Below are 20,382 nucleotides of genomic sequence, written 5' to 3' on the forward strand. Positions count from 1 at the left end.
TAAAATCTGTGTGGACAATCTGTAGTATTTCTTCAGCTTTTCTTCTGTTATTGTGAAAAGGTAAGTTATGCATTTTATTTTCTATACATGTAGCACACTTGAAATATTCTGGTTCTATCTCTTTAGGTAATCCATCCAATGATTAATTTTTGCACATTATTTCCAAGTTATTAAAGTTGATATGTCCTAACTTGTGGTGTAGTTTTTCTTTTGTAGTCATCTGACTTTTACTAATATTAATATAGCTTCCATCATACTATCATTTACATAACTTTTCATTTTATATAGTGTCGCATCCTTGATTACAACAGCTTTTAAATCTCCAAAGGGGTTGTATATTTTAGATAACCTTCCTTTAGATGAAACTGAATTTTTATCTGTAATTCTTGAGTAGCTAAGTAAATTTGCCTTCATTTTTTTTACATACAACACATTTGTCAGCTTTACCTCAGATCTTTGTCCATAAACCGGGAAATAAACATTGATGTTACCAACTTTTGTTGCCTCTAATATTCTTCCATCTCCAATTGTATTTCTTCTGATTTCTTCAATGTTTCACTGGTCTCAAAATACTCATCGGTATTAACTATGTGGTCCGTGCAACCACTATCAAAAATCCACTATCTTTGTCCCCTTTTAGTACATTTCTCTGTGTCCGTTTTTGTATTATTTGTAAAAGTAGTATGAAAACTATTTCCATAATGCTCATGATTGTATCTTTGTTGATTGTTGTTATTTTGTCCACGCCCTCTATTCAAATTTCTTGTATTGTAAGTTCCACGACCTCTTTTTGTTGAAAGTCCTCGACCTGTATTCCCATTGTATATATGACTGCGACCTCTTTTTCCTCAGTCTCATTGTAAATGACCAGGCTTTCCACAGTTAAAACAATTTACACCTCTCGGGTATGATGATGACGGCCTGGCTTCAGCTCGGAAAGCATTTGAGCTGTCATTTGTTGCCTCACTAGATTTTTCTTCAGCACATTTAAGCTTAATTTTACTTATCAAATAGTCAACCGTTCTATCCTTCTCTGGCAGTACATCAATGAAATCACCTATGTGAATATAACTTGGCGGCATGGATTTCAGCATGTAAGAGTTACACGATTCTCCCCGCAACAGATTTGTAGCAGCATACAGGATTCTCCACGCAACTTTTCATTACCGCAACGGATTTATAGCTGCATACAGGATTCTTCCCGCATCAATTTCATTATTGGTCCTTCCCGCAACATTATTGGCCCTTCCCGCATCATTATTGGTCCTTCGAGCCGGATAATAGTCACTCCGCCTGCCTTTTGCATATACGCATTCGATTGTGTACATACATACGTACATACGAATAGCAAAAGGCGTAACTAATATCAAGAAAATTATTTAATTATTAAATATCGAATTCTACTACAACGCGCGATTCCGCTCTCAATGCCATTAAACGGTATATGGCAAAAAGTATTGATGAGGCATTCACACATGCGAGTTACCTCCAGTTATTGAGTGAACAGTGGGATTTTTTTAACGTTGCTCAAGACGCTGTAGAAATAACTTGTGGTGCCCATGTTATTGAAATTGAAGAAAATGTGCTTATCCAAGCCGAAACTTGGTATTCTTCAGCTTTAGCTAACTTTAGCCGCGTGAAAAATTATCGTACTAAATCGCAAGATAGCTCCACAAATGCACCTGTACCCGCGGCTATACGTTTAGCAAAAATGGAGCTACGCACATTCTCCGGTGACTCTACAGAGTGGATTGGTTTTTTTGACGCGTTTTCTTCGTTAGTCGAAAGTAACTCTGCTTTATCGGATGGACAAAAGATGCACTACCTCCGACTCTGCTTGAAAGGTGACGCGTTGAAAATTATCAGTGGTTTTAAAATATGTGACGTAAATTACGTTGAAGCTTGGGGTCTATTAACATCGCGATATAAGGTTATTCGTGTAATTGTGAAATCTCATCTTCGCGCGTTGGCCGATATTAAAAGGGCTTCCCATGACAATGCTGACGCAGTCAAAGGTGCAATTGATACGTTCCAACAGCATATTCGTGAGCTTAAAGCGTTGGGTCGTCCGATTGAGTTTTGGGATGATTGGTTGGTACATGAGGTAGTCAGTAAATTGGCATTCGAAACGCGTAAGCAGTGTGAGTTATCGCTCGTTAGTGATGATCCTCCATCTTTTGAGCAACTAATACCATTTTTAGAGATAAGATGTCGATCGTTATCAATGCTTTCGTCGTCAACAACATCAGTACGAAATAAGGTTAAAAATGCATCAGCAAACAAGTCGACAAATGTGTTCCACGCGGTATCAGAACAAAAAAACGTGTGTGCATATTGTAGTGGACCTCATAAAATTTACAGTTGTGAAAAAATTCGTGAGTTAGATTTGTCCACAAAATCACAGTTCGTGAAGCAAGGTCGCATATGCTTCAACTGCTTAAGTTCAGGTCACTACGTATAAAGACCGTTGTAAGAGTGCTTCCACTTGCCGCATGTGTAAATAACGTCATCACACCCTGTTGCAGGGTGCTTTGCCTTCAACGACCTTTAAAGCAGTGAATAATTACATCAGCAACACGTCACATCCGTTGTGCGCTGCTGACGCCACATCAAAGGTAGGCGCAAAAACTTTTGAACTTCCAGCAAGCGTCGACGTACCACGCGTCTCTTCATGTTTGAACTCAAGCTTCAGTCCACCCGTAGCGGTAGAAAGAGTTGTGCTGTTATCCACCGCATTAGTGAAGGTACGCGACTGCTCGCGCATGCTTCCTTTGTGACCGAGGCGTGTGTGCAACGCTTGGGCTCGCCGCGATCAACATCTGAAGTTAACATTACTGGAATTGGGTCAGCGCAAGGAGGACGAGCTAGAGGTGAAGTATCACTTTCTCTTCCTATTTTCTCTACAAATCAATACTTCACTGTCAAAACGTTAATTTTGTCTTAAATTACGAGCGACTTGCCAACACAGACTATAGCTACTTCATCGTGGCCGCATATCCGAGGTTTGTTTTTAGCCGATCCGCACTTTATTAAGCTTGGGCAGGTCGATATATTAATTGCTATGGACGTCATGGATCAACTGATCTGTACAGAACTTCGTAAGGGTCTATCTGGCACGCCTATGGCTCAACTAACGATCTTTGGGTGGACTCTGTTTGGAAGCGTGAATGGATCTGAGCCTGATATGCCACGCGTACAGTCATTACATTGCGATGTTCAATTGGGTCGAGCATTGAAAAAGTTGTGGGAGTTGGAGGAAGCACCGCAAAAAACATATCTTACGCATGAGGAGGTGCTCTGCAAATACCACTGTCTAAGATTATGAAGTTATTTAAACTATGTCATTTGAATTACCCTGTTATTATTACCTCAGAGAACGTAAATTCATAGAGAAGGCGCAGGAACGAATGGACAGGTTAAATGTCAAAACACATCAAAACGAGGGTAGGAAATTAACAGAAGAGAGTTAACATAGCGGAGCGTAGTCAACAGAAATAAATATAGCGTTTGCATTGAAATGTAAAATGCCATGATTTGGTGTTAGGGAAAAGAAAATAACAGAAGACTTGTACATTTTTCTTACATGCTTATTTGCCGTCGGCATTTTGCATGCGCAAATACATTATTTCTTGTGAGATGAATAAATTAATTCTAAGTAACGCAATAGCACCGTAGGCCTAAGTAGCTAGTGTGCTCTATCAATTAGTGTTATATTTCATATTTCTCTAATAAATAATAATAATAGTAATTCTAAGTACATATATGCATGCATGAATTTAGGTCTATTATCAAAATTATTCAAATATCATAACACAAAAAATAACTTTGTAAACCATTCATTTACATCAAGGTTTATTATTCAGCAAAGTGTTGAATTAATATAACATCTACCATCCATATTATTAATATCCATTAAAATGGTGCACAAATGACTTGCTTATTACAAAGCAACAAGTCACACATTGCATGTGACACTGTTTGTGATGACAAAAAGCAATGTAGGCACACAACTTGAACAGCAACGAAGAAAAATTGTCCTCAACAAGCAATACTACTTCGGCTCTATCGACAGTACACGAATTGCACGACGCTGCTTATATGCTTGCATGGCAATGGTAGAAAAACATTCTCATACAAGCTTTGCCGAAAGACATCAAGTACAATGTGTGAATTGGTGTCATATGTATGTATGTACGTAGTGTGTATTAGCACACCTTCGAGATGTATGAAAATTGCAAACATACACATTTCTTCGTTCCCCGCGCACTTTTGCGTATTAAGGGGAGAATATTAACAAATAACGGTCAACTTTCGATGAATAATTTTTAAAGCTACTGAAGTTATGAAATAAGACAGCTTTTAGTAAATTTAAAATCCAATAAACTGCGCAGAAGAATATTTGCAGGCAAAGTGTAAGTTACATTCAAATATTAATCAGAATTTAATTTTTATTCTACAAAACCATCATACCAAACATTAACTGCCTATTTGATTTTAAAATATCAGGAATTCATGAAAGTAAATAATCCACATCTGACACAATTCACTTGTTTGAATTGAATTGTTTTTCATTGCCTTTCAGTGTCATTGCTTTTCTTGCTATGTTGCCGAAATATGTGTGTAGTGACAATGCTGAGAGAGAAACAAGTCATGCAAAAGCATGATTTGTGTTTCTCTCTAGCTGCTATTGCCTGTTACTGTTAGTTGAGAACAAAACACTGCATTGTTGTGTGAATTTAGCAAATGACTTGAAAGCACATATATGTCGACTTGTGCAGCACTTTAATATCCATATTCATGTGGGCAGAAAAACACATGACTTGCCTCAAAACCCAGCTCATACACCTCTCATACACATCTACATATAAAGAATTCAAAGCAAATAGACAAACGTATGCAAACATATTTCTAATATACATACATATGTATGCAAAAATCACATTTCTCTTTCATGCTTATTTCCCGTAGGCATTTCGCATGCGCAAATGGATTATTTCTTGTGAGATGAATAAATTAATTCTAAGTACATACAGTCGAACTTCGATAACTCGAACTATGACATGCCACAAAAAAAATCGAGCTATCAAGATTTCGAGTTATCAAATATAATATACATATGTACATACATACATAAAAATCCATAAACAAAATAAAAGCTGATGGAAAAATAAAACAATCCATAAAACTCAAGGGTTAGAAAACAATTTTATTGATAAAACAGTACATGCTTCAAATTATGTATAGTTGCTATATAATATTGTATGTGTATATTTTAAAATTATATATACATAATTAATAACATTGTATGAATAGATGTATAGCTTCCATTCCTTTAAAGTAAAAAAGTCAGTTATTTGGGATTGACGAGAGGATTTTTTATTCTGATCTTCAAAAAAAGCTTCAATATTATTTAAACCATTGTACAGAGAATCCGTTGTATGTTCATTGGTTTTTAAATATGACCGCAAAATCTTGAACGAATTTGCAACTAGCTCGATTGAAACTGGTTGCACCATATCATCTTGCAAATCATCTTCTATATCACTTTCGCTATCAAGCTCAAAATCGGATTTAGATCCCAATGGCTCCACAATATCTTCATCCGTGGGAAACTTTGAAGTAACAATATCGTCATCCACATGCATAAAATCATTAAAAGTGACACCTTCTGTACCTTTGATATTTTGCCAAGCTTCATATTCATTCTGCAGTTGAATTTCTTCCTTACTCCTTTCTTTTATGTGTTCGCTTATAAAAACCAAAAGAATGTCATCTTCTTCCTCCCATTCAGAAAATTAACCGAAGCCGGCTTTTCTAAAACAATTAGAGATGATTTCAGGCTTAACATCGATATTCCATGCATTAGTTATTTCATCAACACAGTCCATTAATGTAATGTTAAGATTTTTGTTTACTTCAAAGCATTTTATAGTATTTTTTAAAATTCTGCGACGATAATGACATTTTAAATTTTGTATGACACCTTGATCGAGTGGTTGTAATTTTGATGTCATATTCGGGGGAAAAAATGCAAGTTCGATAAACTTTACAGCTACATCTTTTTTTCGCGCACCCATTTCTACTTCCTTTAATAGTTTAAATTTTTCGTCAATAAATAAAGTTTTTAAACAACGTTTTGATGACATGTCAACAGAGTTTATTTTCGCGTAAGAACTACTAATAAAATACCTGTGGTCTTAAACAGTGCAGCGACCCAACTGCTGACATCTGTTTGCTATAAAATAAGCAACACGTAATAAGGGGATTCCCCTGGAAATTCGACTTATCAAAGCTGGCGCCAAATATTCTGTTCGAGTTATCAAGATATTCGAGTAATAGAAGTTCGAGGTATCAAGTAAAAATTACACACAATTCTCACTCTAAACGTCATTGCCAAGCAATTTGATTCGAGATATCAAATATTCGAGATATCGAAGTTCGACTTATTGAGGTTCGACTGTATATGCATGCATGAGTGTGAAATTTTAAGTATGTAATTAACTAAATTGTATTGATATTAAGTGCATTATCAAAATAATTTTAAAATATCCACATTAAAAATTGGCTTTGTAAACCATTCATTTGCATCAACGGTTACACTGTGGTACAAAAAAAAAGTTGCAAAAAAACTTTGGATCGGACATGGTGAGGGTTGTAGCTTATGAAAAACTGAAAAGAATGGTATGTATTAAATTTTTAATACACCCTCAAAATCTCGTTTTAGAGCCAAAAAACCGTTTTTAGGCATATTCATGTACAAAATACATCGTATCTTTGTCATTTTTTGACGAAATTAAAATTTTTTTTTTTCGTTTTCCAGCTAAAAGTTTAACCTTTCCAACCGTGAAAGAATTTTTTTATTATCTTTTGAATTCATGGAGATAGAGACCAAAAACTTTCAAAAAATTTGATTTTTTTACTTATTTTTCAACTTTGAGACTAGTTGGTAGCTTTAATTTTATATAAAACATCTATTTTCTCTTACTACATCAAAAGTGTATTTAATTTTGCTTTTAATGACCCCTAATTCAAAAGAATTCGTTAGAAATTATCCAAGGAATTGCGTTTATAAGATTATAGTCACTTTACTAGTTTTACAAGTAATGTGATATTTTTTCTATTCTTACTTCCTCGTATTTTTTTTTTGCATTTTATGCACTTTTCTATACTTTTTCCACAAAATTATCAGTGTGTAGAGTTTAATAATATGTTTGTCTGATACTATAGAATAATAATAATAATTGTAATGGTGACCAGTAACATTTGTTTGGCAAAAATAGCAATCTTCTTCTTTATGATAAGTTTGATTTTTCCATATCATTGGACTCAAAAGTTGTAGATGATTGTTATTCTTTTTTGATTTTGCTAGTTTTAATTTTGAAGAACAAGCCACACAAATATACTCTGGTTCATACCATTTACTAGTTCCGTATGCGCGGTTAAAAATTTCATTATACACTAGAACCATTGCTTTATTGTTTTCAAATTTTAAACGATGCTTCTTATCTATAAACCAGCCGCAAATGTAGCAAAAGCTATTTCGATTTTCGCAAATCATTTCTGGTCACACGTTTTTTGTATCTTTAGCACATAAACGACATGACAGTTCCGTTTTATTGATTGATGAAGGAGTCCTATGCTACAATGGAGAAAATACTTCAAATGATAAAATATAATGATCATAAGTGGCGAATTGTTGCAGATTTAAAAGTTTTAACAATTTTGTTCGGCATGCAAGATGGATATACCAAAAATCTATACTATTTTTGTGAGTGGGATAGTCGAGCACCGAATAAGTATGAAAAAACAGAGATGCCCTCAATGCATTTCCCTCAATAAGATTGAGGGAAAATTTATTATTATTCTATAGTATCAGATAAACATATTATTAAGCTCTACACACTGATAATTTTGTGGAAAAAGTATAGAAAAGTGCATAAAATGCAAAAAAAAATACGAGGAAGTAAGAATAGAAAAAATATCACATTACTTGTAAAACTAGTAAAGTGACTATAATCTTATAAACGCAATTCCTTGGATAATTTCTAACGAATTCTTTTGAATTAGGGGTCATTAAAAGCAAAATTAAATACACTTTTGATGTAGTAAGAGAAAATAGATGTTTTATATAAAATTAAAGCTACCAACTAGTCTCAAAGTTGAAAAATAAGTAAAAAAATCAAATTTTTTGAAAGTTTTTGGTCTCTATCTCCATGAATTCAAAAGATAATAAAAAAATTCTTTCACGGTTGGAAAGGTTAAACTTTTAGCTGGAAAATGAAAAAAAAAATTTTAATTTCGTCAAAAAATGACAAAGATACGATGTATTTTGTACATGAATATGCCTAAAAACGGTTTTTTGGCTCTAAAACGAGATTTTGAGGGTGTATTCAAAATTTAATACATACCATTCTTTTCAGTTTTTCATAAGCTACAACCCTCACCATGTCCGATCCAAAGTTTTTTTGCAATTTTTTTTTTTGTACCACAGTGTTATTATTCAACAATATGTGTCCTTACTAAATAGATATAACATCTACCATCCATATTCATGTGGGCAGAAAAAAATCTTGACCTGCCTCAAAACACAGCAAATAGACAAACGTTTGCAAACATATTCCTAACATATGCAAAAAAACTCATCTAAACGGTATTCGCGTACATATATGTACATACATATGTATGTATGTATGCATATACATATAAATACATATGTTGGGACAATGTACATATGTACGTAAAAGTTTCTATTCTAAGCAAAACAATGAATATTCGTATATACATATAACCGCACATATGTACTTACTTTATGCCTCTACATGTGTATGCTTCCAAAACTAAAATTCTAAGCCTAGCGACTACAACAACAAAATGCATTCCTAGGCGTAGCTGTTGCCGCCATGATTATTTACCCGCGACGGCGCTGAACAGTTTCAAATATTAAAAAGCACAACAAAAACAAATTCATTGATAAGTTCGAGCTCATATTTCTACGAGCAAAGTACTTTCATTCATAAAACGAGCCGCCCATATGCCAATTTTCACGACCATTCGAAAATAGTCAATATTGGAATATTTCGCGTTGAATTATTTGCCAATATTTGGTAAATCTTGAATTTTTGTCAAGTCGAGTGGCCGCGGCTCCGTACATATGTATGCATCAATATATGTATGTAAATATGTGTTCTAAATTCTCGACAACAATAGCAAATCGAAATATTTTTTCTGTCGCAAGTCCTCGCAGCCTCATATGCATGTATGTCTATGGAAGTTTGTATGCATGTATTTATGTATATGCGTGTTTGCTTTTGCACGTCCATATGAACGATTTTTCATATGCAGATATTCATTTGATTTAGCTGAACGAATATATTGATTTTGTAAGGAAATCCTGTCGAATTAAATTATTGGTATATGTTCATTTAAGTTCTTGTTACCAAATAAATATTATTATCCTTAAGAAAATTGAAACACTAGTTTTTTTAATCTCTATTTTTTATTTTTACCAACAAGTAAGTTAACTACTCATATATAGTATATATATTTTACAATACTATAAATAGGTATTTATTGTACATTTCCTGAAATAAAAAAAAAAATATATAAAATTGTGAAACCACGAATTATTATATTATAACAATTTCTCACACGACTTCGATATTGACATCGATTAAGTCATATCAGATATCAATCGCGCTACTATGTACTGCACTTCGTGTGCTGTGGAATGAGTATTAATACCCTGACTAGCTCGGACCCGATAAAAGAAATTTTCTAGACAATCTTGGTTTAACTTTCCAAGGAAAATAAATTTTAAATTTTAATGCTGTTGAAAAAGTTCCTCGCACAATTCCAGCATCGATTTTATTGCAGTATGAAAGCCTTGGATACATTTAATAGTAGAATATGCACGCATATTGTAGACATTGGACTAAAGAACTCGAAGTAACTTAATAGTCTTTCAACTTTGCCCCTATCATCCCGCTTCAGAGGAGACCTTAATGGATTTGTTGACTGGAAATGCTTTGCATCGAGTTCATCAAAAAGATCATTCATTTCTTTAACAAATATCTGCGTGGGCTTGGCAAAATTTATCAAGTTTTCGTCATTACCAAATAAATTTTGACTACACATCATGTCAATACCTGACGCTACCGAATTGCTCAATACTTGTGTTGCGTGTGAAACGCTCATTTTTTCGAAAATGCTTGGGTAAATATGAGTCTCCGTCAATTTTGGGCAAATTTTAAAATTGGAATTCTTTTGATCAATTTCAAATAACTTCCTAATGACCTTAAAGCTTGCAGTGCCATGGGCGGTTGGAATATCATATTTCATAAATACATTACGGATGGACTTTATGAGATGGCAATAGTCAAACATGCAAAAATTGGATATTTATGCACGACAACGATCCCAAACATACTGCGGGAGTGGTCAAAAACTGGCTTTCGCAGGAAAAAATTACCCAGCTCGATTGGCCAGCACAAAGTCCGGATTTAAATCCAATCGAAAACTTGTGGAATGATGCGAAGACGATGGTTGGACAAAAAAAATTAAAAAATATCGATGAACTTTGGGAAGATGTACAGGAAGCATGGAACTCTATTCCTTTGGACAGGTGCCAAAAGTTAATAGAGAGTTTACCACGCAGGTGTGAAGAAGTTATACAGAATAACGGCTATTATACCAAATATTGATATGGTAAATAATAATAGTCAACAATCTTTTCTCATTTCTTACAAATATTTCATATTTTTTACAGAAATCAAAACTGCGCTAAGTCTTTGTCCAAATCCCACTATGACCAAATAAGAATTACTTCTATTTTATCATATTTTTTCTAGGGAAAACTGTCTACTTTAAGTTATTTTGTCTTATAATAAAGTGTTAAATATATTTAGTTAAAAAAACTGGATTTATTTTGGTTTCATATCATTTAATCGAGCATTATATTGAACTCTTTTTAAGTGCGCTAAACGTTTGACCATAGCTGTATGTCCCATGCTAATATACATATGTACATAAACATGCATACATACATAAACATGCATACATACATACAATTACGCGCAATTTTCATAACCTAATTACATACATATGTCCTATGCTAATATATGTATATAAACATGCATACATACAACCACGCGCAATTTTCATAAAAAAACCAAAAAGAACAAACATGCATACAAATCATATGGACATATCAAATGAACAAATCTGTTCTGTACGCAAGCAAATGAAAGCTAATGTAAACTACACTTTTTCACACTTGCGTATCACTCTCTTCCTCTCATTTCTCTCCGGCAGCCATATTAATTAATTTCTTACTGTTAACTTGTGCTGATTTCATTTTCCTACCCGTATTTTGTTAGGAGGAACGGGCCGGGACTGCGCCTTCTCTATGAATTTACGTTCTCTGATTACCTAAGATTTTGAAGTTATTTAAACTATGTCATTTGAATTACCCTGTTGTTTTCCTTTGCTATTATCTCTCTCTTTTAATTTGGACGTGGAATAAAGTGGATGTGCTATAAGCTAAGCTCAAGATTTTTTATTAAACATTTTTTGGTGCCTCCTGTGAGGATTGATAAATTCACTATAACATCAGCTTAATTCGCACGATTATGGTGCAAAAAGGCTTCGCGTTGGATTAGACCTGATTTCCTGGATAATTGCAGATAACTTATTCGAGGTTGGAACATGTCGGAATTAAATCTACGCCAGTTCCATGCGGCTGCTATTTTGCGGATGTATGACCAGACGAAAGAGGCGAAGGCTGGTGACCTCAATGTCACTCAAATTGATCAGCGTATAAAATCTGCTGCCGTCCATTTTGATCGGATGCTCACAAATCATGAGGCTTTGGTTGCCGCAGCCAAGGAGGAGGACTTAGAGGTACATTCGGGACTCCACCGGAGTTGCCAACATAGATTTGTGCGCAACGCTGAATCAACGACGAAAGGAGTTGGAGGGTGAATCTCTGCCTGCCAACACTTCGCACAAAGTTTCGCCAATGGAGTTAAAATTAGAGCCGCATTGTATACCATCGTTTGACGGATCCGCTTATAAGTGGCTTGCATTTAAGGATGCATTTGAGACATTGATTCATCAGCGGGATTTGCCGGTGGCATACAAGTTGGGGAAATTGCGCCAGGCAGTTAAGGCAGATTCGGTTCCGTTGGTAGGAGGTTTGTATTCGGGTGGCTATGAAGAAGTGTGGACGGCGCTGAAAAATCGATATGACAACCCTAAGCAATTAGCGGAGATCCACGTTGCTAGATTTCTGAACATGAAGTCACAGACTAAGTATACGTCCAGGGCGTTACTGGGTGTCGTTGATGTGGTAAACGAGTCCTTGCGAGCGTTAGCGGTAATGAAGTTACCTGTCGACAAATGGGATGCCCTTACCGTCCCCATTGTGGTTTCTAAACTATCTACTCGCACACAGCGAGAATGGTGCATGAATTGCTCCCCTGCCGAGCTATCCACTTTAAATGAGTTGCTAGCATTTTTAGAAAAACGAGCGCACAGTCTTTCGACAGAATTTTGCCAGGTAGCGGATCATCGTGAAGCGCTGCATTCTTCGTCAAAGCAGAAAAACACACTCCGTCTTCTAAAGTCTAACCTCGCCACAACTGATGATGGCAACTGTCAACACTGTAGAGGATCACACAAAGTTATGCGTTGTCCGGTGATTCTAGCTTTGAAACCAGAGCAACGTTTTGAAGCTTTAAAGCGATCGAACCTATGTTTTAACTGTTTGCGGTCCGGGCATTCATCCAAGCTTTGTTCCTCTGGTAACTGTCGCCAGTGCGGCCACAGACATCATACTATTTTCTGCCGCCACAAATCACAACAACCTATTTCAAGCAACGAGGTAGATTCTTCTGTGGCTAAGCCAGACATAATATCCAATCCACCATCATTATGACTAGCAAGCAATACAATCGTTACTAGCGTCGAAAAGGGAAACCAGACTGTTCTATTAGCTACAGCACGTGCCCACGTCATCGGCAAGGATCTCAAGCAACGGGTGTCTCGTGTATTATGCGATCCTGGATCTCAAGTAAGTCTGATCTCGGAATGTTTGGCTAATGGTTTGGGTCTTTATAGGAGCAAGTGTGAGATTATGGTGGAGGGGATTAGTGGAGTGGCATGTTCGAGGACCAAGGGTAGCGTCCGATTTACGATAAAAAGCATTTTCTCTAAATTTGAACTGAACATTCATGCATTGGTTATTGGTTCGATCACTTCAGTTACACCAGCGGTTAGTGTCGATATTGGGCAATGGAGACATTTGGCAAATCTCCAATTGGCAGACCCATATTTTGGTACTCCGGGTCATGTTGATGTACTTCTTGGTGCTGATGTCTGGGGTTCGATTGTAGAAGGGAATGTCATACATGGAGGGTATGATGAACCTCACGCACAGCTTACCCGACTTGGTTGGGTTGTATTTGGGCCAGCGTCCGTTCAGGGCCATTCTAGTACAACAGTTGGCAATTATTGCGCGCAGATTAGAGACGAGTCTTACTTGGAGGATCTCATTTGTAATTTTTGGAAGCTCGAGGAAGTACCGGTGACAACTAAGAGCTCGGATGATGAATGCGAGCGGTTCTTTGCCACTACACACCAACGTATGGCCGACGGATGCTATGTTGTGAGATTGCCATTCCGTCAAGATGGTCCACCGTTAGGCGACTCTTACGTCAACGCTCGACGTCAGTTCTCGCGTTTGGAGCGACGTCTGGCTGCTGATCCGGACATGCATGCAAAATATATAGCGTTTATGAGGAAATATGAGTCCCTTGGCCATATGGAAAGAGTTGTTCAGCCAGTTGTTCAATCCGGATGCTATTATACTCCCTACCATTCTGTATTGGGAAAATTTAGAGTGGTGTTCAATGCATCTGCTCCTACCTCCAACGGGCTTTCGCTTAACGGTATCAAGATTCGTTAATCAACATCATCCTCCGCTTCCGACGCTATGCCATCGTGATCACAGCCGATGTGAAGAAGATGTTTCGCCAGGTTCTCGTGGCACCACAAGACAGAGACTTTCAGCGTATACTTTGGCGTGAATCTCCATCAGAGGAAGTAATTACTTACCGACTGTCTACTGTCACGTATGGCATGGCATGCAGTCCTCATTATGCGATAAGGGCTATGCATCAGTGTGCGTACGACAGCTTCGACAAGATTCACAATCGCAATATGGGCATCCAAGCGCGAGAATCCATTCTCTCATCATTCTACGTGGATGATTTCCTCACCAGTTGTAACACCGTCGAAAGTGCTATCACTTTAGCAACGAATATCGGCACCATACTGAGAGCTGGAGGCTTTAAGTTAAGGAATGGAATTCTAATGACGCCCCCGTATTGATTCCATTAGGGAAGGGCTTATCACCTACGGAATGCCCTATTGATGCACCAATTGCCTCTGTGCTAGGTTTGCGATGGAGTCCAGTCGACGACATCCTGCTGTTCAACGTGGAACTCAAGCAACCCGGAGGTGTATACACAAAGCGCAGTGTGCTCAGCGAGGTGGCGAAGTTGTTTGACCCAACAGGATTCTTGTCACCCGTAGTGGTGGTGGGTAAGATATTTATTCAAACTCTTTGGTCCGCAGGTATTGATTGGGATACTGCTCTAACAACGGAATTACGCGAAATTTGGCTAACATTTCGCAATGACCTTACTGCTCTCAACATGCTTCGGATACCTCGTTGGCTTGGGATGAAGGAAGGGTCGACTACCACGCTTTATGGGTTCTGCGATGCCAGCCAAAAGGCATATGCTGCCGTGGTGTACGCTCGAACAACGAATTCTAGAATTGGCTTATGAGGATCGATCAAATGAATGCTTTTCCGAAAGACATTAGGTGCATACAGGGTGGGTCGGCATTACCAACTGCTAGTAGTATACTCCCGTTAAATCCTTGTCTAGATGACCACGGACTATTAATCGAGGCACATAGATACCCAATCATTCTTCCGAAGTCAACGGGGCTAGTCCGGCTGCTTATTACACAGGCAAATATCGACACTCTTCACGGCGGAACTCAGCTGACTCTTCAAACTCTTCGATGTCGCTTTTGGATTATTCATGGGAGAGTAGCAGTACATAGTCTGATCCTCAAATGTGTCATATGTCGTCGCAACCGGGGAGCTGTTTTAACACAACAAATGGCCTCGCTACCTCGGCATCGGGTTCAGGCCGCTCGACCCTTCATTGCCTCCGGTGTTGATTACTGTGGCCCGTTCAACTTGCGTATTGGAACCAAAAGATCGCGGACTACAGTGAAAACGTACTTGGCGATTTTTGTTTGCACGGCGACGATATCATATAGAGTTTGCTGATGATCTCTCCACACAGGCTTTTTTGGACGTATTTATTCGGTTTGTTAGCCGGCGAGGCCCATGCAGGGACTTGTACAGCGACAACGGGACTGCGTTCGTTGGAGCTAACCGCGTTCTGAAGGAAGACTTAGCCGCCTGGTTTAATGAACGGAGTATTCAGTCACTGGCTGATTTGGGTACCCGGTGGCATTTTATAACGCCGAGCGCTCCCCATCAAGGAGGCCTATGGGAAGCAGCTGTGAAGTCTGCAAAGCGGCACTTAGTACGCGTGGTGGGTACGCAAGCACTTTGGTACTCTCAGCTACAGACGTTGGCGACTCGCATCGAGGCTTGTCTGAATTCTCGCCCACTCGTACCATTGCACGATGACCCGGATGACAAGTATGCATTAACTCCAGCAGACTTCTTAATAGGACCTCAAATAATAGCTATCCCAGAGCCAGACGTTTCGGAGATTCCTGCCAACCGAGTGAAGCACTGGCAATGGTTCCGGCAGATGCAGCAGCTCTTTTGGAAAAGATGGAATGAGGAGTATTTGGCAACCTTACAGGCGAGGACAAAGTGGCAACGACGGGTTCCTAACATAAGACTGGGTGACATCGTGGTAATACGCCACGAAAATCTACCACCTACACATTGGAGGCTAGCACGCGAAATAAGCCAATGCGAAAGTCGTGGCTTAAAAAAAATCAACCGGCGTCGAAACGCGTCTTTATTGATTAAATGGTATTTTTCAATTACAAATTTTTATATGCTTACAGCTAGTATTTATAATATTTCCTATTGCTAATAGTTGATTCACTTACAATACAATATTTGGTGAATCAACGAAATATGAATATTGCTTATTCTAAGTTTCCTAAATTATTTGCATAAGTGTCGTTGCACTCATTTCATTACAAGCTAATTGTGTCGCTTGCGAAATGCGTTAGTGCAATGGCACTTATTTGGTTGGGTATCGAGTTACGATGACCAGTCCACTTCAATTGTATTTTCTTTTGGAGTAGAATGGTTGAGTGACGTAACTCCCCTTTCCTTTGATTTAAAACACTCCTGGGTTTTTGCATTTACGTTAAGTTCAATGGCTTTGTGCTTATTTGTGAAATGAATAAAAATTACAGATAAAGCTAATGTGCTTACTGCGATGAATGAAATTGTTAGCCAAATATTAATTTGATATGATTTTTTGTGGAAGGTTAGTTCTTCGATTTTTTTGAGCGTTTTCAATTTGGTTAATAATTAATTCGTCAAATGTAGGTTCGAGTTGTGTGTTATTTATATTTGATTCAAGGTGACGTATTACATATTTTTGTGTAAAGGATTTATTTAAATTTTTATAAGTTTCGTTTTTTACATAAAGTTCACAATCATTGAATAAAATAAGTTGAGTTCCTATGGAATTTAAAGTTCTTTCGTTACATGTACTTTTTATTTCAATTCCTTTAGAATTTTTTACAATTATTAAGCCTTTTTCGATTTCCATAATTTCTTCTTTATAATTTTTGATTTTCTTACAATTTTTCTTTATTACACATGATTTTGAGGCTTTTAGGTTTTTTTGGTATAAATTTCTTGAACAAGTGAATCTTGTTTTATTTATTTCCAAAAGATGTTCGCTTTTGAATTGTAATTCTTCCGAGTTCTTGTTTGCACATGGAGTTATGAATATATGTTTTGCTATAGTTGTATTTGTTGGGATTTTTAATGAAAATATAATATTATCTGCGGCGGTTGCTGCTCCTAATTCTATGTTTTCTAGTTTAAATATATCTATATTGTATGTATTTATTTCCTCAGGGGTAAGAATGTTGCTGGACATTAAGTTTAGTCTAGCTGATGCTAAGTTATTTTGGATGTGCTCTATACTATTGCTAAGTGATCTAATTCTCAAAAGAATGTCAAGATGTAGAAGCTCTTTATGTATGTCTTGATTTTGATGTTGTACTGAGTTTAATTTTAAAGAGATTTGTCTTCTATCTGATTCTATAGCTTTTTGAATATTTTGGAATGTTTTGTTAAAGTTATCATTTATCTTTATATTCTTATTTAAGGTGTCTATGGCAATATGGTTATTCGTGTCAATAACTTTAAAATGTTCTTCTATATTTTGTCTATCGTCGTCGTCCATACTTCCATATAGCCATTTCATTGTTGTACCTAATATGTTAATTAGTCCTCTTTTCTGTCTGTGAGGTAGTAATGTGTAAAGTTTGCTTCGTAATATTGCAAATTCCTGTGTTAGAATTTGTCCCTTTTCGATCAGTTTCGAGTCTTTTGCTAAATTCTCAAGTGCGTCAATAATATTTTCTATTTCCTTTGGTTTGATTATGTGGAGGATGATGTCAAAATCTGTGATCACCTGTATGTTGTCGAGTTTTATTTCAGCAAACCCGTCTTCACTTTTGATGTCTTCAGTTATTATCGTTGCGGTCGATCCTATTATCAGTGTTATTAACATCATTGATGTCAAGAGTACCTGCAAATTTTCCTGGTCTTTTAATGTTACTTGCATGAGTGTTTTGAAGTGGTAGCTTTCGATATCTAGGTTCGTGTTTATGTCTAAGTGCTCTATAATTTTTTACGTGTCCTGTACTTCTTTCATCGTTAAAAACCTCTCTTTTGTTATTAATCTTGTTAATAACTTTTTCTTTAGCTTCTTTTATTCGGTCATGGATTATCCCTTTGTCAATTTTACCAGATGCTATATCTGAAGGTCTTTCTTTCAGTGTGGAATGGATATTATTATTGTAGGTTTGAATACATTTGTACATTTTCTCTCTTGTTGATAGAGTTGGTGATTGGAGTTCCATAATTCTAAATTTTTCTCCTATCGTGTTATGAAGTCGTTCAATATCTGAGTTCCCTGTATGACTATTTGGTTTAGTAAAATGGACTTCAACTCCTTCTTCTCTTAAAAAGTCTTTTACATTCACGCAATTGAATTCATTATCAGTTATAAAGAGTTTAGGTTTTCCTCTCATTGCAAAATACATCCGTAGGTTTTCAACAAGTGTAATGCTATTTCTGTCTTCTAAGAGGATAGCTACTGCGAATTTAGAAAATTTGTCGATAAAAGTCATAAAGTTGTGCTTCTTAATTGTGTACGTATCAAGGTGTACTATTTCGTTAGTATCCTTTGGTGTTTCGGTCAGATGAAATTTCGGTTTGATAGGTTTTCTATCATATTTTGTTTGACAACATATATCACAGTTATTTATAAATTTTTGAATTAATTGCTTTAAATTTTTGTGATATATGAGTTTTTTCAGTCCTTCGTAATTTTCATTTATGCCTGAATGGCCACTTTCGGTGAAGTGATAATTTTTTATGTACCTAAATGTCTCGTCTTCATTCTGCATGTCTTTAGCATGGTAAGAGCATTTGAAAAATTTTATATTTCCATTAAATAATTCTATTAGTTTTTGCTGTACAGTATTGTAATCAATGTCAGAAAGCTCAGAGAAAATTCCAACTTTTCCTGATTTGAGAAATCGTCTGAATATATCAGAAATAAAACCGCTATTTATATCGTCTAGGCAAATATATATCTTTCTTTTATTTCCAATAATTTCAATCTCTCTATATTTGTGCTCAACTAATATTATTTGTGTGTGGAAACGATTGACTACTGTATCTAGAATTGGAAAATGATCATTAAGGTCCTCTTCTTGAGAGTGTATGGTTGCAGAGGTACTCATATTGTCTAAGTTATCCTCGATTTGTGTGTCCTCATTCGTTAGGTAGATGTCACCTGTTTCGCTATTAATTCTACTTAGGAAATCGGCTAGGGTATTTTCTTTACCTTTAATGTAACCGATGTTGATGTCATATTCACCTAATTTCAGTATCCATCTTTGTAGTCTTGGATTTATGTCCTTTCCTCTGTATTTTGTTTGTAGCCACTTTAGTGGTTGATGGTCTGTTAGTAAGTCAAATTTCCTGCCGTAAACATAGGGCCTAAAATAATTGACTGCCCATACTATGGCGAGAAGTTCCTTTTCTGTGGTTGAGTATTTTTTTTCGTGCTCATTCAAAGTTCTACTTGCGTAGCATATGGGATGACCTGCTTGCGTTAATGCGGCACCTATAGCGTAATCACTTGCGTCTGTAGCAATTTCAAATTTTTTTCCGAAATCCGGGTACTTAAGTATCGGTGGGGATATAAGTAATCTCTTCAATTTATAAAAGGCGTCCATGTACTGTGTATCGTGGACGTTGACTTTTGCATCCTTTTTTAGGTATTTAGTCATAGCTTGAGCTATTTTAGCGTAATTCTTTATGAATTTACGGTAGTATCCAGTTGCTCCCAGAAATGATTTAATCTGTTTTGCTGTTTGCGGCAGCTTGAGCTTTTGGATTGCCTCCACTTTGGTGGGGTTTGGTTTTGCACCTTCTGTAGTCAGGATGTGCCCTAAATATTCTGTGGTTGTAGCGAAAAAATTACTCTTATCAATTTGAACTCGTAGGTTATGTTTTCGTAGTCTATCGAAGATTTTCTTGATACTGTCCATGTGTTCTTGGGCTGTAGTGCTAAATATAAGAATGTCGTCTAAGTAGACAACGCAAATTTTATTGATATAGTCTCTCAAGACTGAATTCATAAGTCTTTGGAAGGTGGCAGGAGCATTTTTTAGTCCAAAGGGCATACGAACGAATTCGTAGTGTCCTAGTGGAGTAGAGAATGCGGTTTTCGCCCTGTCTTCCTCTTTTATAAGGATCTGGTGGAAACCTTTGGCCAGATCTAAAGTTGTGAAATATTGGGCTCTTCCCAATTTTTCTAAAATGTTTTCTATGTTGGGTATAGGAAATTTATCGCTTACCGTGATCTCGTTAAGGGCTCTATAGTCTATAACGATGCGCCATTTCTTTTTACCTGATTTGTCCACTTTTTTGGGGACGATCCACAATGGTGAGTTATAAGGAGAACAACTTTCTTTAATGATGCCGTGCTCTAGCATTTCCTTCATTTGCTTATTTATTTCCTCTTCATGAATTTGAGGGTATCGATATATTTTAGA

The 20,382-nt window shown here is 36.6% G+C and overlaps 1 protein-coding gene across 1 annotated transcript; it reads right to left on the reverse strand.

The window, feature by feature from the left end:
- Positions 1–5,229: 5,229 nt before the first annotated feature.
- Positions 5,230–5,759, reverse strand: LOC129250231 (uncharacterized). The gene is made up of 3 exons (XM_054889866.1): positions 5,675–5,759; positions 5,289–5,612; positions 5,230–5,247 (listed from the first exon to the last, which is right to left on the reverse strand). Exons 1-3 carry the CDS (start codon positions 5,702–5,704, stop codon positions 5,230–5,232), a joined length of 372 nt encoding a protein of 123 aa, XP_054745841.1. The 5' UTR covers positions 5,705–5,759.
- Between the last annotated feature and the right edge of the window lie 14,623 nt (positions 5,760–20,382).

Source organism: Anastrepha obliqua, chromosome 6 (genome assembly GCF_027943255.1).
Source record: "Anastrepha obliqua isolate idAnaObli1 chromosome 6, idAnaObli1_1.0, whole genome shotgun sequence".
Lineage (NCBI taxonomy): Eukaryota > Metazoa > Arthropoda > Insecta > Diptera > Tephritidae > Anastrepha > Anastrepha obliqua.

Bases quoted from the DNA above. Each gene is read 5' to 3' on its own strand.
- LOC129250231 (XM_054889866.1), bottom strand. From the start codon at position 5,704: ATGAATATGAAGCTTGGCAAAATATCAAAG. The intron at 5,613-5,674 runs GTACAGAAGGTG...GTTACTTCAAAG, and splicing joins AGCTTGGCAAAATATCAAAG to TTTCCCACGGATGAAGATAT.